Source organism: Filicampus tigris, chromosome 10 (genome assembly GCF_054856515.1).
Source record: "Filicampus tigris isolate MCC_2025a chromosome 10, RoL_Ftig_1.0, whole genome shotgun sequence".
In the NCBI taxonomy this organism is placed as follows: Eukaryota; Metazoa; Chordata; class Actinopteri; order Syngnathiformes; family Syngnathidae; genus Filicampus; species Filicampus tigris.
This window is the reverse complement of record NC_141226.1, coordinates 21,868,604-21,886,960: the sequence shown is the minus strand read 5'-3', so window position 1 is coordinate 21,886,960 and position 18,357 is coordinate 21,868,604. Positions and strand designations below refer to the sequence as shown.

The 18,357-nt window shown below is 43.3% G+C and overlaps 1 protein-coding gene across 1 annotated transcript; it reads left to right on the top strand.

Annotated features, from left to right (window-relative positions):
• The first annotated feature begins 6,325 nt into the window (after nt 1-6,325).
• On the top strand, nt 6,326-13,069 carry tmem200cb (transmembrane protein 200C, genome duplicate b). Its single transcript, XM_086044103.1, has 2 exons — nt 6,326-6,471; nt 9,580-13,069. Exon 2 carries the CDS (start codon nt 9,613-9,615, stop codon nt 10,981-10,983), a length of 1,371 nt encoding a protein of 456 aa, XP_085900229.1. The 5' UTR covers nt 6,326-6,471; nt 9,580-9,612; the 3' UTR covers nt 10,984-13,069.
• The last annotated feature ends 5,288 nt before the right edge of the window (nt 13,070-18,357 follow it).

Sequence of the window (18,357 nt, the reverse complement as noted above, 5' to 3'; positions counted from 1 at the left end):
TTTCACACTGGCCTTCCTGTCGTGAAGGTTAATAACGACGGTGAGCTTTAATGTTGATGAAGTCATTAGCATGTGAAAAGACGAGCAGCCTCAAAAGCCGCCACGCATAAAAGCAGTCAAGAGTCTCGTGTCAGCGCGACCGCCACGATGGAAACCACAAAACTCATCACAAATCTATTAAAGTCCAGCCCTTTGCTAGAAAAATGATGAGTGGCTTCTATTGGCAATCTGTTCACTTGAGAAACTGATGATACTGCGATACTGTACAATACAATGGATACAATGTGATACCATAAGTTTGATTTGATTTCACTTTTAGCCCACTCAATGATATACACAACTTTTTATTTATTAACTCATTCCTAAGTTATCTGCTTTTGGCTCAATGCAATTACAAAAGAGTTACATTCAATACGGTTTGATACCATCCAGTTCCGTTTGATACGGTTCGGGACAAGACCGTTCAAAAAAAGCCAGTAAGAATGTATACGGTTCAATTTGATCATCGTCAATTCCATACAGGTGCATACAATACAAATACTTTGTAGGCACCATACCATTCACTTTGGTGAAATACAGTTCAATACGATGTAGTTTGATCCCATGCAGTTCAATCAGTTCATTTTGATATGATACACTTTGATTCATTACAAGTATACTCTAAAAACAGTTGGGTCAAATTGACCCAGTTTGTGTATCAGTCCATTTTTGACCCAAAATTGTGTTGTTTTTAGAGCGTACAGTCCAGTTTCATGTACTACAACATCATACAGTTTGATTTTGATCTGATTTGATTTTGATTTACAATTTGGTATGGTACATTTCAATTCAATGCACGCCTTCACGATACAATTCGATACCATAATGTTCAATTCACTACAAATCAAATAGTTCAATAAGATACAGTTCAGTTTGATACCATACAATTTAAATCGATACATTGATACCATTCTGTTCAATTTCATACACGTTGGTACAAAACAGATTAATTCGATACCATACAGACTATAGATAGAATTTGATACCCTCCGCTTCTATACAATGCAGTACAAGTAGGTACCATACAGTTTGATTTGGTATAACACCATTCAGTACAATACATTTTGACCCCATACAGTTGAAGAATATACTATACCATTCAATTTGATACAATTCGCTAGCACACAATTCCATTCGATACCATACTGTTCACTTTAATGCAGTTTGGCGCCATACAGGTCAATTCCATACCATTTGATACCGTTGATAAATTTGATACAGTTTGGCATGATGCAGTTCAATTTGATCCAATTCCATACGATACCGAGGTGCGAAACAGGTGCAAGGCTACCGAAGGTCACAGCTAGCAGCAGGTTAACCTGCTCAGGTGACATTGCCGTATCCATGGCAACAAACCTCACCACACAACCTCCCCTCGTTTGCGCCTGATATCGCTCTCTTCTCCCTTATTGGGCCTTTCCCACTATGGGCACACAAACACACACACGGGCTTCCTGGCCAACACGTCAAATATATGTGAATTCAGCAGAAGATTGTGTCAAACCAACATTACCCCTGTGTCATCACTTTTCCTGCCTAATCTCTTCACTGTGCTTTTTTTTTTTTTTTGCACCGATTGATGTTAAGGAGGAAAAAAAAATATCCCGCCCATCAGCCGTCACTTTTGCCCCAAGGCCCAGATAAAAAGGCAACGTATTCTGAGGTGTTTTGCCGAGCGTTGTGAAACGGTTGCCATGGTAACCCAGCAGCCATCTCCTCTTCCCAAGGCAATGGAAATGAGAAGGAAAGCATGCAAACTGGAAAGTGGATCCATCCATTGTCTTTAGTGCTTATCTACTTTGTATATATGGTCACGAGCTAGCTGGGGTCTGTCCCGTTTTTGGGGTGAGGGACACCCAGGACTGGTCGCCAGTCATTCACAGGAACATGCACAGCTAGGGACAATTCAGAGCCTTCAATGTACCTGTGTATTTTTAGAATCTTTTTTTACCCCAAAAATGACCAGAAAAAATATATGCATAAATATTAAAAAATATATACTTTTCTTTTTAATTGGACTTTATTTTCTCGTGAAAAACGACTTCATTCTTGAAAAAAAAAACATTTATTTTACTTCCCAACAATATAACATTATTAAAAAAAATTCAAAAGACAGAAAGTTTTCCGTGAGATTAAAAAAAAAATGTTTTTTTCGTGAAAAAATACTTTCTAATATTACATTTTAAAAAAAAACACTTTTTTCAAATAAGAAAAATAGGACTTTTCTTGAAAACCATCTTTGTTCTAAGAACAAAAAACTCTTCAAGACTGGTTTATTACATGCCAGAAATATTACTTTTTCCGTGTGCAATATATATAAAAAAACTATGAAATACATTTCACTTTAAATGAATTAATAAATTAAATTTGTATAATTTATATATTTAATATCTGTTTTTATTCATTTCATGTTAAAATAATCAACTATTTCCAAGAATATAATAATTAATTTAGATTTTAAATGTAATAGTTTATGATTCATTAGTATAATTCTTTCGCCAACGATTTATAAACATTTTTTTATGAAGTATTTATGCAAAATTGTTGTTTTAACTATTTTATCCGTCATTATCCACATGCAAAGGCCCCATTGGTATAGCCAGTTTCAAACCTGGAATTTAAGAATTGAGGCAGATGCCCCGAACCACTCCTTTGCCATCCTGTCCTCGTGTGAAAAAGACCTTATTTTTTTCCCACCTCATTTGATGTTTGTTGTTTATCCCTGAAGAGATGACCTATATTACGTAGAGATGAAAGAACATTCTATTTTTTTCGCTGGTGCCTTGGCGGCAAGGCGAGAATAATTCCCTGATTGCACAACCGCGGCCTCGCCGCCCTCAAAGAAAACAAAACAAAACCAAAACATGGCCACTGAGCTCAAGAGCTGACGAGGATTTTAATTAGTTCGAGCAAGCTCAGCTTTTAAGGAAAATTCTCGCAAAAGTTGGATGTGCTCTCCAGCTCAATTTCCATCCCCAAGTTCAAACTACAGACTACAAAGTACAGATTTTAATTACCTATTAAAATCCACGATGTTTCACTAACATGGATACACGCAAAAAAAATGTTTAGTTGTTCCAGAAAAGTTATATTTTTGAGAATTAAAGTTTTTTATTTGTATTTTTTTTAAACAATTACCGGTTATTATGGATAGATAGATAGATAGATAGATAGATAGATAGATAGATAGATAGATAGATAGATAGATAGATAGATAGATAGATAGATAGATAGATAGATAGATCCACCCGATTGTCGACAATTGGTTGCCAGTCTGCAAAAAATCTTTCCTACCATGAACCGGTCCTTGGTGGGAAAAAAGGTTGATGACCACTGGTCTGAGGGCCTTGTGGCAGTCACAAAGGGAACACAACTACTTACGTCCGTGCACTTTTCCCACTTGTCGTAATGACTTTGAATAATTTACTAGCGAGACGTCCCCGTGTAATTACGCTCACCTGAGCCGGCTGAGAAAGTATAAGGCCTTCGCCGGGGAAGAACTTTTAATTGTGTCACACACGTCTCACACAATGGATTTATTTCATCCAGTGTAGGAGCAGTCCAATAAGTCAACGCCAACCTCCCTGTGATTATTTCCCCGTGTGCCACATTCCTGGATATGTCAACAAATCCCACGAGGCGACCATAAATGGCTGGAAGTAGCTTCACCAAAGCACTTCAATACGCTTGACCTTCATCGCGGCACGCAATCTGTGCTCACTGTGCAACCTGCTCGTAAATCAAACACCTGAAGTCCGCGCGGGCTCCATCCGGCTTAATGAGATGCATGCGGCGCAGTGGGCCCGGTAGAGCGATGCGGGCCACGGAGACCGATGGACGTTTGGTGGAGTTCGGTCGGGGGCAGCAATGCGTCTCTGACAGTAGGCAGGCACGGCTAGAAATGGAGCGGGACGGTAATTGGGTTAGGGAGAAAGCAGAAAGTAGACACGTCCCGTTATGATACATGATGTGATGAGTATGGATTTGGCATCTCAAATCCTCTTTTTTCCATTGAAATGAATGGAAAAGCCATTAATCCATCCCAGCCCCCCTGACAAGAAAAACAACATACATTTTGGTACGGTGTTTTTTTTCATAAGGAAAAAAAACTCTAGTCTATAATATTGGACCATATAAAAACAACACCATAAGTAAAAAGTGTGAAAAAGAATTAAACGGTTCCGCATTTAATTTTTCAATTGAATTCATTCTGCTGCTCACGCCAAACGAAAAAGAGAGTCACTCGTAAATGATATTACTCTTTTTTGTAGAGGATAAAGAATATATTTCTTTGAGTATTGTGATATTGTCTGTCTGCGGGTGTTGTTCCATTTGTGTTGTAATATCAGTTGCCTAAGAGGTTCCAAAAATGCAAATATTGATGCTAATCGTTAGCATGGCGATGGCGTTTTCCATTGTATATTTGAATTAAGCTAGTGCCTCGTTGTCGGACATGAGTGGGCGCAATTCACAGAGAAAAATGTGGAAGAACGAGGAGGGTGGGAAACTGTTTTTTAAAAGATTGACCTATGTGGACAGGGGCATGCCCGCTTTAGAGTGCCTCGTTGTTGACCGTGAGTGTGCACATGTTATGCTGGGATTGGCCTAACGCGTGGCCGCTTTAGAGCGCCTCGTTGCGACTGAGTGGGATATATTTCACTCACCAGAGAGTTTAAGTGGATATATTTTGGCGGCAAAAGTATATGAGGATAACCATAGAACCATAAATGGAAGTGATTGTGATGTCGTGGATCATTGAGGGCAGAAAAGTCAAGTCAAGTTGATTTGTGTAGCCCTTAATCAAAGAAGAGTCTCAAAGGGCTTCACAAGGCCACAGTTGAGAAATATTAGCGACATCGCCGCTCAACCCAACAAATGAAAAACCTTGACTCTGACCACATCAAACTTAACCTTCTGACTCCTCACCGGATCTTAAAGGCTCGCTAATCACCTTTGTCGCAGCCTGCTTTAAAGTGTGACGATAACCATAAAAGTGGACAAAGAATCAATGGCTGTGACAAATCACAACCGTGGAACGATCCTCTCCTGTATTATCATGAACAGTGAACTGCACTTTTGACATCAGTGATACCCTGTGGACATTTGCTAGTTGATTGGCTGCTTGGTTGCAGTGTGCTGAGAATGGATCCCCCGCCCCCCCCCCACCTATTTATTGACTCATGGATGTTACAGACTGTCAGTCAATTCCCCATAATTCTTCCCTAGTGTTGAATATGGCTGACCGTCAATGGCAGTTATATCATTTGAACGCTCCATCGTGGCGCCACCACTCACTCACTCACTCATCCACATAACACACCTCCCAATCATGACAATATTTAGCATTCGCTCTCATCATAATACTATATTGAAATACTAAATATGAACTTTATACGGTGTACGGATGCTGTGGTATAGAGTTGGCATTAGCTGGGCGTGTTGTAACCAATCAGCATGCTTAATCCTCCATCACAAGCCCAGGAAACATCTGGTAAATATCACACTGTCCGAGACTATAATATATAATTTTACAGGGGTTTTGAAGCGCGAGTCAACCCAAACATGTTTTTTTTTAAGAATATGTTCAATGCAGGCCCACTAGTTGAAACACAGCATTCTGATTAATATTGTGTTTGTGGAGCTAAGCAACAAAACCCACCCGTTTTTAGCCATCTCCGGGGGCGGCCATTTTGTCACTTCTGTCGACTGAAAATGACACACACCCTCAAGGCTCAGATAATGACCAATCATAGCTCAGCTTCAGAAAACAGGTGAGCCGTGATACTACTACTACCTACTACTACTGCGATACCTACCACGACTAAGCCTACTACAATAATAATAATAATAATAATAATAATAATAATTATGTGTAATAGTTATTATTATTATTATTGTTATTAAAACATTTGATTTTTTTAAACAATTCATTTTAAATTATATATAAACCATCATTTAAAAAAAGCAATAGTTTCACTCGTAATCATTTGATATAGCTCTGACACAGCAAACTACAACACCACAACAATAAACACACTCATGCAGCTCTGCATTAGCTGAGATACAAGTGTGCAACAACGGATTATTGCCATCATACGCAAAAGTCAAAGATGACACAGGGGAGAGCAAGAAGCTCCTCTCCTCTCCTCTCCTCTCCTCTCCTCTCCTCTCCTCTCCTCTCCTCTCCTCTCCTCTCCTCGGCCCGCCCCTGTTCGCCTGCCTTGCCTTGCTTCCTTTTGCCTTTGAGCTTGAGGCGCATCCATTGTGGCGAGCACGGTGCTGTCTCTCTCTCTCTCTCTCTCTCGCTCCATCTTTCTCTCTCCCTCCCTCTCCCTCTCTCTTTTTTCTCACCCTCCCTTGCAGCTCTGCCACCAAAGTGGCGCACATCGACGACGATGCCTCCTTTTGAGGATGCCCCCAATTTCTAAGCAGGTAAGCCTGATTTACATCCAATTGCTGCTGCTGCTGCTGCAAAAAAAAATGATTTCTTGTTCGAAAAGAACACCCTGTTGGATTGGAGTGTTTGTGCCGCATTTATGGAAGACCGTGAACGCACCGCGGTTCCGAGCGATGCAGCCGAACTTTTTGGTTTTAGGGTTCTTTAGGGCATTTAATGTTTCGCGTGTGTGCGCGTCTTTTTTTTTTTTTTTTTTTTTTTTTTTTTTTAGAGCCGCGTCTTGTGCGCCCAAATTCGGCCGTGTTTGGAGCCTCGTGTGTCGGTTCTGGACATTTTCAGCTAGACACGCGCGCGCACTCACACACGCACTCACACAGAATACACACACACACACACATATATACAGAGGGGAAACAGATGTGCTGTTATATCAACAGAACATACTCGTGCAACATTGCGCTAAAATAAAGCCCCCCCCCCCCACAGACACACACACACACACACTCCTGTTCCTCCTCTTCTTCATCTTCCAACATATATAGAACCGAACCGCGAGCAGCATTGCAGACGGTCCACACCCAGTCAAGATGCCCCTTCTACTAACTCCCCCTTGTCGAAAAATCAAAATTATACTAATAATAAATAAATAAATAAGCATTAATACATATTTCGGGAAGCTAGATAGTAGCCAGCCCACCTCCAGATTAATTATGACGGTGTAATTACCAGATAAGGCTGATATCGAGTAATTAGGCCCTTACACGCGTGTGCATGAGACACTTCATTAGGTACGCCTACACAAGCTAATGAGGTCGAATGTGAATAATTTGCCTTTACAAATTAGATTTTGATTGAAACACGTCATGGAGGTGCTGCTTCAAGTGGGCTTATGTGTGTCCATACACAATGATGGGAAGCAGGGGAGAGGGGCAAAAAAAAAAAAAATGGAAGGAGACACAGTATGAAAGCGGGGATTGGTAAAAAGTTTGGTGATAACCATAGTTTGGGAAATGGGAGTTATGGCACCAGAGAAATACAATGGAGCCTCAAGATGCGAGTTTCATTGGCACCTTGGCCACCCTTGCAACCTTTGCAACCCGAAACACTCTCAAATCACCTTTCTCCATTGAAGTGAATGGAAATGCTATTAATCCGTTCCGGCATGCCCCACCAAAACAGCAAAAAAATGTTTGCAATGTTTTTTTTTTGCCACATTTTTTGTTTCAATCCAATGGACATTGCGCCGCTCCTTCTGGTGTGTGCCCTTTGGCCGCACACAAACATTATTACCTCTGTAAAAACATTTCTTTACACTGCCTGAAGGAGTGCTTGTGTACCTAATAATGCGGCCTAGCCTCGTGAGTCAGACAGAATATGACGGGACGTTGCAAAGTAGGCCTCGCATATGAGCGTTGTTCTCCTTGTGGGGGTGTACCTAATGAAGTGTCCTACTAGCGTACGCGCCCACGTGTGTGTGTCTGTCATCTCAAGGCACGCCGGTGCTGAGATTGATTCGCTCAGAGAGCGGGAAGGAGTGTGGGTGGGAGGGCGTAGGTGGGCTCCACACTCCCGCTGGCCTCCTGTCTGGACACATCACATCCTCTCGCCGCCGCCGAGGCCCGCCTCGGAGATGTAGATAAACATACAGATAGACGCGGAGCGGCTGCCAGGCCGCCGGCACTCCTCGTTCCCTGTTTTCGCCGTATAGATCTAGTGGCATCAGATTGGCTTTTCGATGACTAATATAGCTGAAGTGGAGCGTTTACCGCCTGTAGGTCAAACCCAACCGGAGTGACTCGCCCACTGAAGCTAAAAATAATCGGTTGCGGTTCTATTTTTGCAAGATGTACGGTTTTAAAATGCTCCCTGAAGCCGTACTTGTTGACTTTGTGTCAATGGTTGTAGGAAAAGTAGAACCTGCTGCCTGTCCTTCTTTCGAATCGAAAACAATATGAATCAGTTCTTCATCACCATGGGTCAGCGTCTGAAAACAGGTGAGCCCTGATTGGTCGTTACCTGGGCCCTGAGTAGTTGTGATGTCATTTTCAGTCGACAGCAAGTGACAAAATGGCCGCCCCCTGAGATGGCTAAAAATATGAATCATATTGCCTTGTTTTATTTTCTATTTTTTATTTTGTTGCTAGGGAAAATTCATAGCACAAACTAAAGGCTCCCCTCCCCGCCTTCTGTGTGAAAAGCACCGAGCAGAAGGTGACCCAGCAGTACTACAACCTATTCTCTGATCCGCTTCTGTCACTAGTGCCGGGTGGATCGATACTGAATCAATATGTTAAGACCGCACTTCTCACATCAATTCCCAGGACTGCAATGACAAATATGTTATTCCAAAAAGGAGGGCTAATCTTCCTTTCAAAACACATTTTTTTTAATTTCAGTGTTTCTCAATATTTATTGAGCCAAAATAGAGAAAAAGCTCCTGTCACACCACCCAAAAAAACAACGTCACAAAAAGTATATATGCTAAAATAACAATCTCATCTTATTTTGCTCACAAATTTACTCAGTGTAAAATCTGGGTCTGTTTAGTTGAACAATTATTCTGTTGTATAACTGAGCTCTTAATTCTTCTGCCTGTCACTACATGTCGCTAGCATAGAGAGATGAACAAAGATATGTTATTTGTAGTAAATAAATAATCATTTTGGACCAATTACGTGAAATTGGATCATTTCCCACGGCCTATCTGATGATGTCTCACGGAAAACTTTACTTATGCTTCAGAGTAAGAACTGCTTTGTCAGCCGATTTGCATTATTATGCACGTCATGCCCGGAAGGTTGTTTAAACGCCAAACGGGGTTTTGAGTGTGCCGTGCAACTGGGAAGTCCAGTGATACACAAACCATTATCACAATTTTTGCACTATTTGGAAAAAAAATATATCTTTGAAAAATCACATTTCAGTGTTGTGACTACTCAAATTGGACAAATGGATCAATTGGAAATCAATTGTTACAATAGCAGTGGTACCCTCCGAACATCTGGTGGTGGAACCCCAGTTGCTAATCCATCCATCCGCTGCGATAAACCAGGATTACGCATATAATCTGTGGTTTACAGCGAGCGTCTGCCATCTGCTCGGCGCCGAGCCTCACGTTCTGCCTCTTGTTGCCGCCCATCCAGGTCGAGTGACGAGCCACCCCCCCGAGCGCCGCCATGATCGCCACGGGCGGCCTGCTGCGCATGAACCGGCGCCAGGACTCCCTGCGCTCCAAGAACCGCGCCGAGAACAAGAAGAAGCGGAAATCGAAGAAGAAGAAGAAGAATGACGTGGTGGTGGTGAAGGGCAAGCTCAACCTGTGCTCCCCCGCTGGCCTGGTCGCGGCCGTCGGGTTGGTTGTCCTCATGGTGGGCATCTCCATGGCCGTGTTGGGGTACTGGCCCAGCCAGAGCCAGCAGCAATACCAAGAGCGCCGCCGGACGGGAGTACACCACGGCAGGATGAGTTACTCCCAAAGCTCCAACGCGTCCTCCGACGTGGGCCGAGATCCCCTGAACCTCCTGAACCAGAGCCACTCCAATGGCAGCGACCTGGCCCCGTCCCACGCCCGCTGCGGCTTCCTGTGCGACTTCCTCGACAACTACCTGTACTCGGACAACCTCAAAGTCTTCGGACCACTGGTGATGGGCATCGGGATTTTCCTCTTCATCTGCGCCAACGCCGTGCTTCACGAGAACCGCGACAAGAAAACCAAAATCATCAACCTGAGGGATATCTACTCCACGGTTATAGACCTGCACAGCGTTCGCTCCAAGGAGTACTCGCCTCTCAACGGTTTGGTAAACTACACCCAATCCAAGAGCGCAGAGGGTCCGTCGGGGGGCCACCCGGCGGGCCGTAGTTCCTGGCCCTCCGCGGCCGCATTGGGCAGTGACGAGGTGTTCCGGCGTCCGTCGCGTAGTTGGTCCAAGGACGTGCAGACCTTCACCGACACGGTGTACAGCATCTACAAGGACTACAGCAACGGCGGCGAAGAGGCTCCCCAGCCCCGCCAGTGGGACCCCACCTCCATCGTCGCCTCCTCGGTAAATGCCTTCACCCTCCCGGTGATCAAGCTCAACAACTGCGAGGCGGGGGAAGATGTGGTCATCGAGGCGGAGAACGACCGCGAGGAAGCGCGAGGCGGCGAGGAAAAGATGAGTCCTCCGCCAGAGGGCGCACCTGCCGCCGAGCCGCCCCAGTTGTTCCCACCGTCCCCGGTCGTCAGGGCAACGGGCTCACGCCTGTCCCTCAACTCGCTCACGGACCCGCCGAGGTCGGCGCGCCGCTGCAGCCTGTCGGTGAGCGTGTGCCACCAGAGCGAGCGGGGCAGGCGCTTCAGCTGCCCCCGCCTCGAGCGCTCCAACAGTAAGGGCTACATCAAACTCAGCGATCTCGGGGGCGAGTCTTTTGATGCGCCCGACACTTCCTCAGGGGGGGGCAGCAAGCAGGAAGTAGCAGCGGCGGACGCGGCGGCGGCGGCCGTGGAGGAGAACGCTCAGGAAGACGAGGGACAGGCGAAACCCGGCACTTCTGCAGAATCCTAAAAGGAATCCTGAGAAACTCTTAGAAGCCCCTTTCACACTTTTAACCGCTGAAACTTTATATACAGAGGGGAAACAGATGTAAAATTTATTCGGCTCTGGTTCTCAGACAGAAATAGCCACTGTAGGTTTACACCGTCAGATAATTAGATGCATGGTCAGCATCAGACAGGTACAACGACTTTCAGCACAAAAGGAGTGTGGCTAGTGGGTTTCTGGTATCGGCGCACAAGTGGTGTTACATCTCTGATACTTTGTCGAAAAGCCAGCAAATTCTAAGCCACGGGTGTCAAACGCCGGTCCTCGAGGGCCACTATCCCGCATGTTTTAGATGTTGTTGTTGTTTGGATGGCCCTTGTAGAACACAGCAGATTCTAATGATCAGGATCACCATCAGACTCCAGCAGAGCTTGCTGATGAGCTGGTCATCGATCAGTGTTGGACAAGGGACAATTCTGAAGGCCAATAGACCAATCCGACGTTGGCCAACCGTGACCGATGCTTACCCTGTGTGGCGTCGGGCCGGCTGTCGGCACGTCACGCTGGAAAAATAGGCCGCAATGACAGACACCGACGCTGACCATTAAAGTAGCTTTTGCGCATGCGAGGGATGTAATACCCTTCCATACCATCGGCGGCGATAGTCACTATTTCTCATGGTTAGAAAAATCCAACCGGAAAGCTATTGGCCGGGGACGTGTTATAAAAGCGTAAACAATGCATTCAGCTATATTTTTTGCTCACGATGAACTCCCACGCGAAATAAACCATCACGTTCTTGAAACGGTATTGTGAAATACTTACATTGTCAACCCTCGCTCTTGTAAGAAGATTAAGGCAGCAAGGCTGTTTATTTGTCACTTCCCGTTGGTGCTGATTTGCTAGCTGACAGCCAATCGGAGTGACCAAATGTCACGACTGGCGACGCCGATTCAACATGCCGAAACTCCCACCAGACGCTTCCTGACGGGTTACGACGCTACGACGGCGGTCACCACGCCAATCAGGCGGCGCAATCAGACGCCACGACGCTTCGCGACCTCCGACGTCGGATTGGTGTATCTAGCCCTTTAAACATGCCGCGCCGTGAGCCTCGAGGTCCGGAGTTTGACACCTGTGTTCTAAGCCCTTAAAAACTCTCATAAGCCTCTTTCACACTACCCAACACATGCCCAAAATTGCATGTTGACATCAAAATCAGTACCCAACACCATCAAAAAAAAATCACCAGTAGATGGCCAGTATGAAAGGAGATTTTTACACAAGGGGGCAGTTCTTTCCACAGAGCTGCCATTCCGCCTCTGATTGACTGTCAAACGCTGTCAAAATTGTGGGTCTACCTCACCTGACGATTATCCCGGTAACATTCACAAAGGGCAGTGAGCTGTGAAAACAGCTTAGATGGGCAGTGTGTGATGGGCTTTTGACACAAAGGGGTGGTCCCAGCTTTCCACAAATCCCTGAGAACGTGTTTAAATCTGGCAAGTGATCGCAGGTGGACATCCAATTGCCAGTGTGAAAGGGGCTACAGTCTGGCATCGCCATAAAAAAAAAAAAAAAAAAAATTGGGGGGCAAGGAGCCTCGTTTTCCGCACACACCACAACTCAAGCGTTCAGATGTGAGTTTTCTATTTTTTCAATGTAGCAAGAGCAATACTAAAGATTGTTGAACGGATTTGTAAACACAGCGCAGGAGCGGATTCTATCTCTTATTTTGGTATAGCAGTTGAGGTTGGGGAAAAGTGCAGCTTGTTAGAAGCGCAGAAAACGACTGGAAGGCGACTGAAGCACCTGTAGCATCGAACTTTAAAAGTCTACACTTGTCAAGATGAAACTCAGGTAGACGTTTGATTTAGGAGCCGACGTGGACCTCCGTGAGGGGACGACGCCTTCTCTGCACACTTCACTACATGGTGGACTTACTTTTGAACTACAACTACAATCCCCACCGACCCACTCCCTTTGGCCCCGCTTCCCCCTACACTGTAGGCGTCCTTTTGTGCACAAGCGAATGCGAAGTAGATTGTTTGCGCCAAATAGTTTCACTTGCATCATGGAAAACCATTAAAAGATAACTAAAGAAGTTTAAGAGCCTTGATTTTTTTTTTTATATTTGAACACTCGTTCATTTAATCAGTTAGACAAATAGGAGCAAACGGAGCCATTAGCAACAGAGTTAGCTGTTAGCGTGACATAGTAATTAGCCAAAGCGTCAGCATCAACACTGACCCCCCAAAAAATAAACAAACGCTTATTTTACTGTTTTACAAGTGGAATGATTAATATGCTTCTTGTCAAGTGGCACCACGCTTTACGACATTTTGCAAGCAATAGTTATACAAAGAATGTAAACGAAAGCCAATTGATGTGACGCCTGCGTACTCGTTAGCATGTTGGTGTTTGCTTCTATTTGTCTACATAATGTGTCATTTAATCAAACGAGAGCACCTGGAGGATTTTAAACATTCATACTTTAAATCAAATTGTATTTCCGGAAATATGGATCATCTTTGCACTGCTAGATATTTATTAACCCAATGTAATGTTAGATAACCACTAAAGCTCCTATCCCACTGAGGAAGTACAGTTTTGTTTTTGTTTTTGTTTCCCCATTTTGCTATATTCAAGCACAGTGTTGATGTTTAAACTGCATAACTTTACAGTCAGTTACAATACTATGAACACTTTTTAGGGAATAACATCTCATTTTTTTATGGACACTAAAGTGTATTACGCTAATGCATTTTTACAATAATCATGATAGCGGTACTTGGAGAGCTACGATTATTTTATAGCTAGTTCTGGGTATGGGAAAGTTTGAGAACCACTGATTTAGAACACCTGTGAAGCGGAAAGAGATGTTTCAAGTCACGGTGCTGTTGACCTGCATAAAAAACTTATGGAATGACTCGTGTCGGATCAAACTGTTTGGTCGGAACTTGTTGTTTAATGTGTGATATAACCATAGAACAGCAAATGTAATGGATGTGTCGCAGTAGCTCTTTTTTCTTTTCGATTTCGATGGCGTATGAATATCTCCTTTGCTGCCTGACTGCCCTCTTGTGGCCAAAAGTTACAGCTGATCACTTTTTTTTTTTGCATCGCTCCTTCAAGTCGCCTCTAGATAGCAGTAGCGTTGTGAGTGGTGGGGGCGGGAGGGGAGTGGCTGTTTTGGAGCACCGCGGGGTGGTGGGGGTTCGAGAATAAGAGGGGGGCGTGGTCAAGGCCGGCTTGGTTCCTCCTGGCTGTGAAGTGAATGCAGCTGACTTTACAGGTGCCTGCCTGCTCCTTTCTTCTGCCAGGAGTCTCCAACACAGCCTGGAAGTGTTTTTGGAAGAGTCAGGTATAAAATATATCTTTAATTGTGTGTTTAAGAGATAGTGCACATAAATAATAGTACATGTAGATGGGTTATATCCGGCTGTTTTTACATTCCCTGTACTGAGGACATGAATACACAATCTGATTCTGATTTCATTTTTAATGTGTGCTTCTGTTGCTGGGCCATCTCCTGCATAATGTGACCGACGATTCCCCCCTCCCGCCGGCCCACCCTTCCTACATTCCGGGAATGTGAAATGGTGAGTCCTCATTTATTCACAGGAGCAAAATAGATTCAAGCGTATAGGCACTTGTCACGCACGTCAACAAGTGGATATAAATACATACAAAGAGAGACAAAATGTTGCAAATGCCAGTCGTTGGGTTACAGCTCTATTTATACTTTTTAATTTTCCAAACACTTTTCATTATGAAATGTGCAGCAGGAATTTTAAAAGATGAAAAATAATCTTTTTTTAAATTAAATAATTTTTTTAATTTTTCAAACACCCATTTCTGAAGTTGAAATGTGCATATCGACCAGTTTTTAAAAAGTACAACTAAAGGAAAATCATTTGTTTTATAAAAATAAATAAATGAACAGAACTCCTTTTGACTATCTATATTTTTTAACAACAAAAAACTAAGCAAAACATTTTGATGCAGGGCGTCTCATGTAGTGGCTCATGTAGTAGGTTTAAAAATCAAGAAAAATATGATGAATGTAAATAAAAAGAGAGAGATAAAAAATAAAACTTTTTTATATTTAATAAAAATGTCAATAAACATGTAGCGGGTCACATTGATACATTTAAAATTTGTTGGATTAACGAAACATTGGCTTCATTGGCCTTTCTAGTGGTCAATGACCAGAGTACTGAGCTGACACACACACACACACACACACACACACACACTTGATCAGATGTTTCCTGTGGAAACGGGATGCTTGCTCAGCGTGTGTGTTTCCGCTCACCACCATAGAAACTGTGAATGAATCAAAAGTAAGAAAGTTACTGACTAAGTCCATATTTTTTTTATTGCTGGGTCATGTGTCCGTGGACACGTGGACATTCTGCTAGTTTATGAGTGAAGTGACTGATGAAGGTGAACGTACAGGGCCAGAGAGATAAAAGCGGGGCAAAGTCTGTGAGAGTTATTGTGGTAGCCGTCGTGGTTGTGCTCCGTCAAACACGTTCCTCTTTGAGTGTTCCTCAGTGGACAGTTTGATTTTCCTCACAGTGATTGGCTTGTCAAATCATCATTTGGGAGGAGTTTCCAACTTTTTTTTTTTTTTTTTTTTGCCTGAGTACACTGGTTGACAGCAAATTGTAATCAGAGATGCTATGTGTCCCCAAACGCTGATTTAAAAAAAATGGGTAATGGTTTCAAACAAGGTTTAGGGTTTCATGCCGTGTTTGATTTACAAATAAGAGTTTCAAGCTAGAGTTAGGGTTTCAAACAAGGCTCAGGGTTCCAAAGTAGGGTTTTAAGTCAGGGTTTATAACACGGTGAAGGGTTCAAAAATTAAGGTTTCAAGTCAGGGTTAGTGTTTCAAGTTAGGGTTTCAAGCAAGGCTTAGGGTCTGAATCTAGGTTTAGGGTTTCAAAGTGGGGTTTGAAGTCAGGGTTGCCGCCATCTAGTGGTGAACCCTCTTGTTACAACTTAAAACTGCTCTGCGACCGTAAATATTTTTACTTGCAAAAATTCATCGAAAGCCACTCCGAATGTGGACGCAGGCCGCCAGTTACCCATCCCTGCTGTAGGCTTTCACATCAAGGTTAGGGGTTGAAATTAGGGTTCATTTTAGGATTTCAAATTAGGATTTGAAGCCTGGGTTAGGGTTTCAAGTCCGGGTTAAGTTTTGAGTTTCAAGTATGGCTTAAAGTTTCAAGGTTGGGTTAGAGCCATCAGAAAAGCTATATCAATGGAGGGCACTGGCTGAAGTCACACTTTAACACTCTTTAACTCTCATATATGTGTAAAAATAAACGTTATTCTTTTCATGTTTAAACAAGTAAAAAAAAAAAAAAAAAAAAAAAGAAAAGCACTAAGTATGAACGAAATGAAGGCAACAAAAGTGAAGGTGGATTTAAGTTTTTCCCCCCTCCCAAGGAGTCCACCAGGGTCACAGGGAGGCTTGTAATTACGGGGACTGAAAGCAGGGAATTCCCAGGTTCCCTTTTTGGCCTGCAGTGCGGCATTTTGCCGCGTTATTAACTGCCGGGCGTTTACGGAGTTTTACTTTGCTGCTATGTCATCAGCATTGAAGGCTATCTCTCACTGCTCATCTCAGGAATGCCGTTCAATACCGCTGTCACGTCATGTCACGATCAATAAGTCTGCTATTGGGCTGGAAGAGGAGGAGGAGGAAAAGCAGAAGGCGTAGTGCAGCACACAAAATGGAGGATATTGAATTGAAAGTTCAAAACAAATGAAGCTGCAAACCTCTGCGATTACTCTATGTATGAAAATACATTTTTAGACATTTACACATAAATGATCTAAGTCAACCAAAGTGATCATTATTATTATTATTATTATTATTATTATTATTATTATTATTACAAATGTGAATAGGAAGCCGACTGAAGTCAAACTAGTGTGGGTGATGCCTTCAGGGCCGGTGGGAGATAACGCTTATGACTCAATCCTGCCGAGGGGTGAGATAAGCCGTTTGCGAGAGGTGTTATCTCACCACCTGCGTACGTCTGATCACTTGTCGCCGATATATAAGGGTTGGCCACTTACGGACCTTGACAGTACGAGGAGTTTATTTATAGTGGGAATGAGGATTAGCCTAGGATTGGGCTATCGCTCGAAAACACGTGTTTGTTTTTTGGAAGACTCAAACCTTTCCTTGATGTTAATCAAGTTTGTTCAGCTCCTCATGCATGTCTCTGATGTTTTGAAAAGTAAATGTTGACAAAATATGGGGACTTTTAATGAAGTCTCAATTGTTTCTTTGAATGTTTACAAAAAAATGTTAGGTTCACTAAAGACTAAAACGTATTTGATGTATACGAACATGTTTGGTTGTTCCAAGACTCATAATTGTTTTGGATGTTTATGTCTAAATTGTTATTTTTAAAGCGTATGTTAGGTTATCGTCTTTGATGTTTGCGATAGGTTGTTCGGTTCTTTGAAGATTAATAACTGTCGACTCCAAAGGCTGAATTTGTCGGCCACATGATGTAACTTCCGTTGTCCAAATTCACGCGGCCTTCGGATCTGGCCTTCGTTTCCGTGGAGACGGGCCTTAATCGGCTCTTCTTCTACGCTGACTCGTTGGTGAACGGCAATAGCGTGGCAGTACGTTCACGAAAGTCCCTCCCCCTGCCTGACGTTGGCTGCTGATTGGCCGTTCGTGAAGATTCACGGGTGAGAGACAGACCCCGCATTTCTGTTTCCGCTCCCAGTGGACACGCATCCGGCTGAGCTCAAATTAGTAAGGCCTGTTTAAATTCGCCACGGTTCATGCGGTCCACGGAGATTTTGCACACACACAGTAATTGTTGTTATGAAAAAGAATTCTGGGTTCATGGAAGTCCTTGAATCATCTGTGATGTTAAGAAAAAAGTATGCTAGCTCCATGTAAGACTCAAAAATGTCTTTGATGGGGTTCGTTTTTTTTTTTTTTGTTTTTTTTTTTACAGAATCAGAAACGTCTTGTTTACGAAAATCTGAGCACTGTATAAAATATATTTGATGGGAAACCTAGTTTCACTGAAGATTTGTCTTATATGTTAACGAAAATGTACACTATTTGTATGGTTCTTTAAAGAGTCACTGACGTAGTAGTACACCCGGTGGCTTGTCTCCTACATAACCGTAACCCTGGCTGAAGATCAAGTCATTCCACCGACTGCAGCAGTTTGTCCGCGCCACCCTTTCCTTCAAAACGGCTTCCTTCACAATCTCAATCATGAGCGGGGTCACTTTCCAAAGGTTGCAAACATTTTTTTTTTTTTACAACTGCTGCTGATAAGACGCGCTTTCCTTATGCTGACAGTGTGTTGCTCATGTCGTTCCCCAAAGCGGGGGGGGGGGGGTTAT

Coding starts and splice junctions, on each gene's coding strand:
- tmem200cb (XM_086044103.1), top strand. CDS start 9,613: ATGATCGCCACGGGCGGCCTGCTGCGCATGAACCGGCGCCAGGACTCC.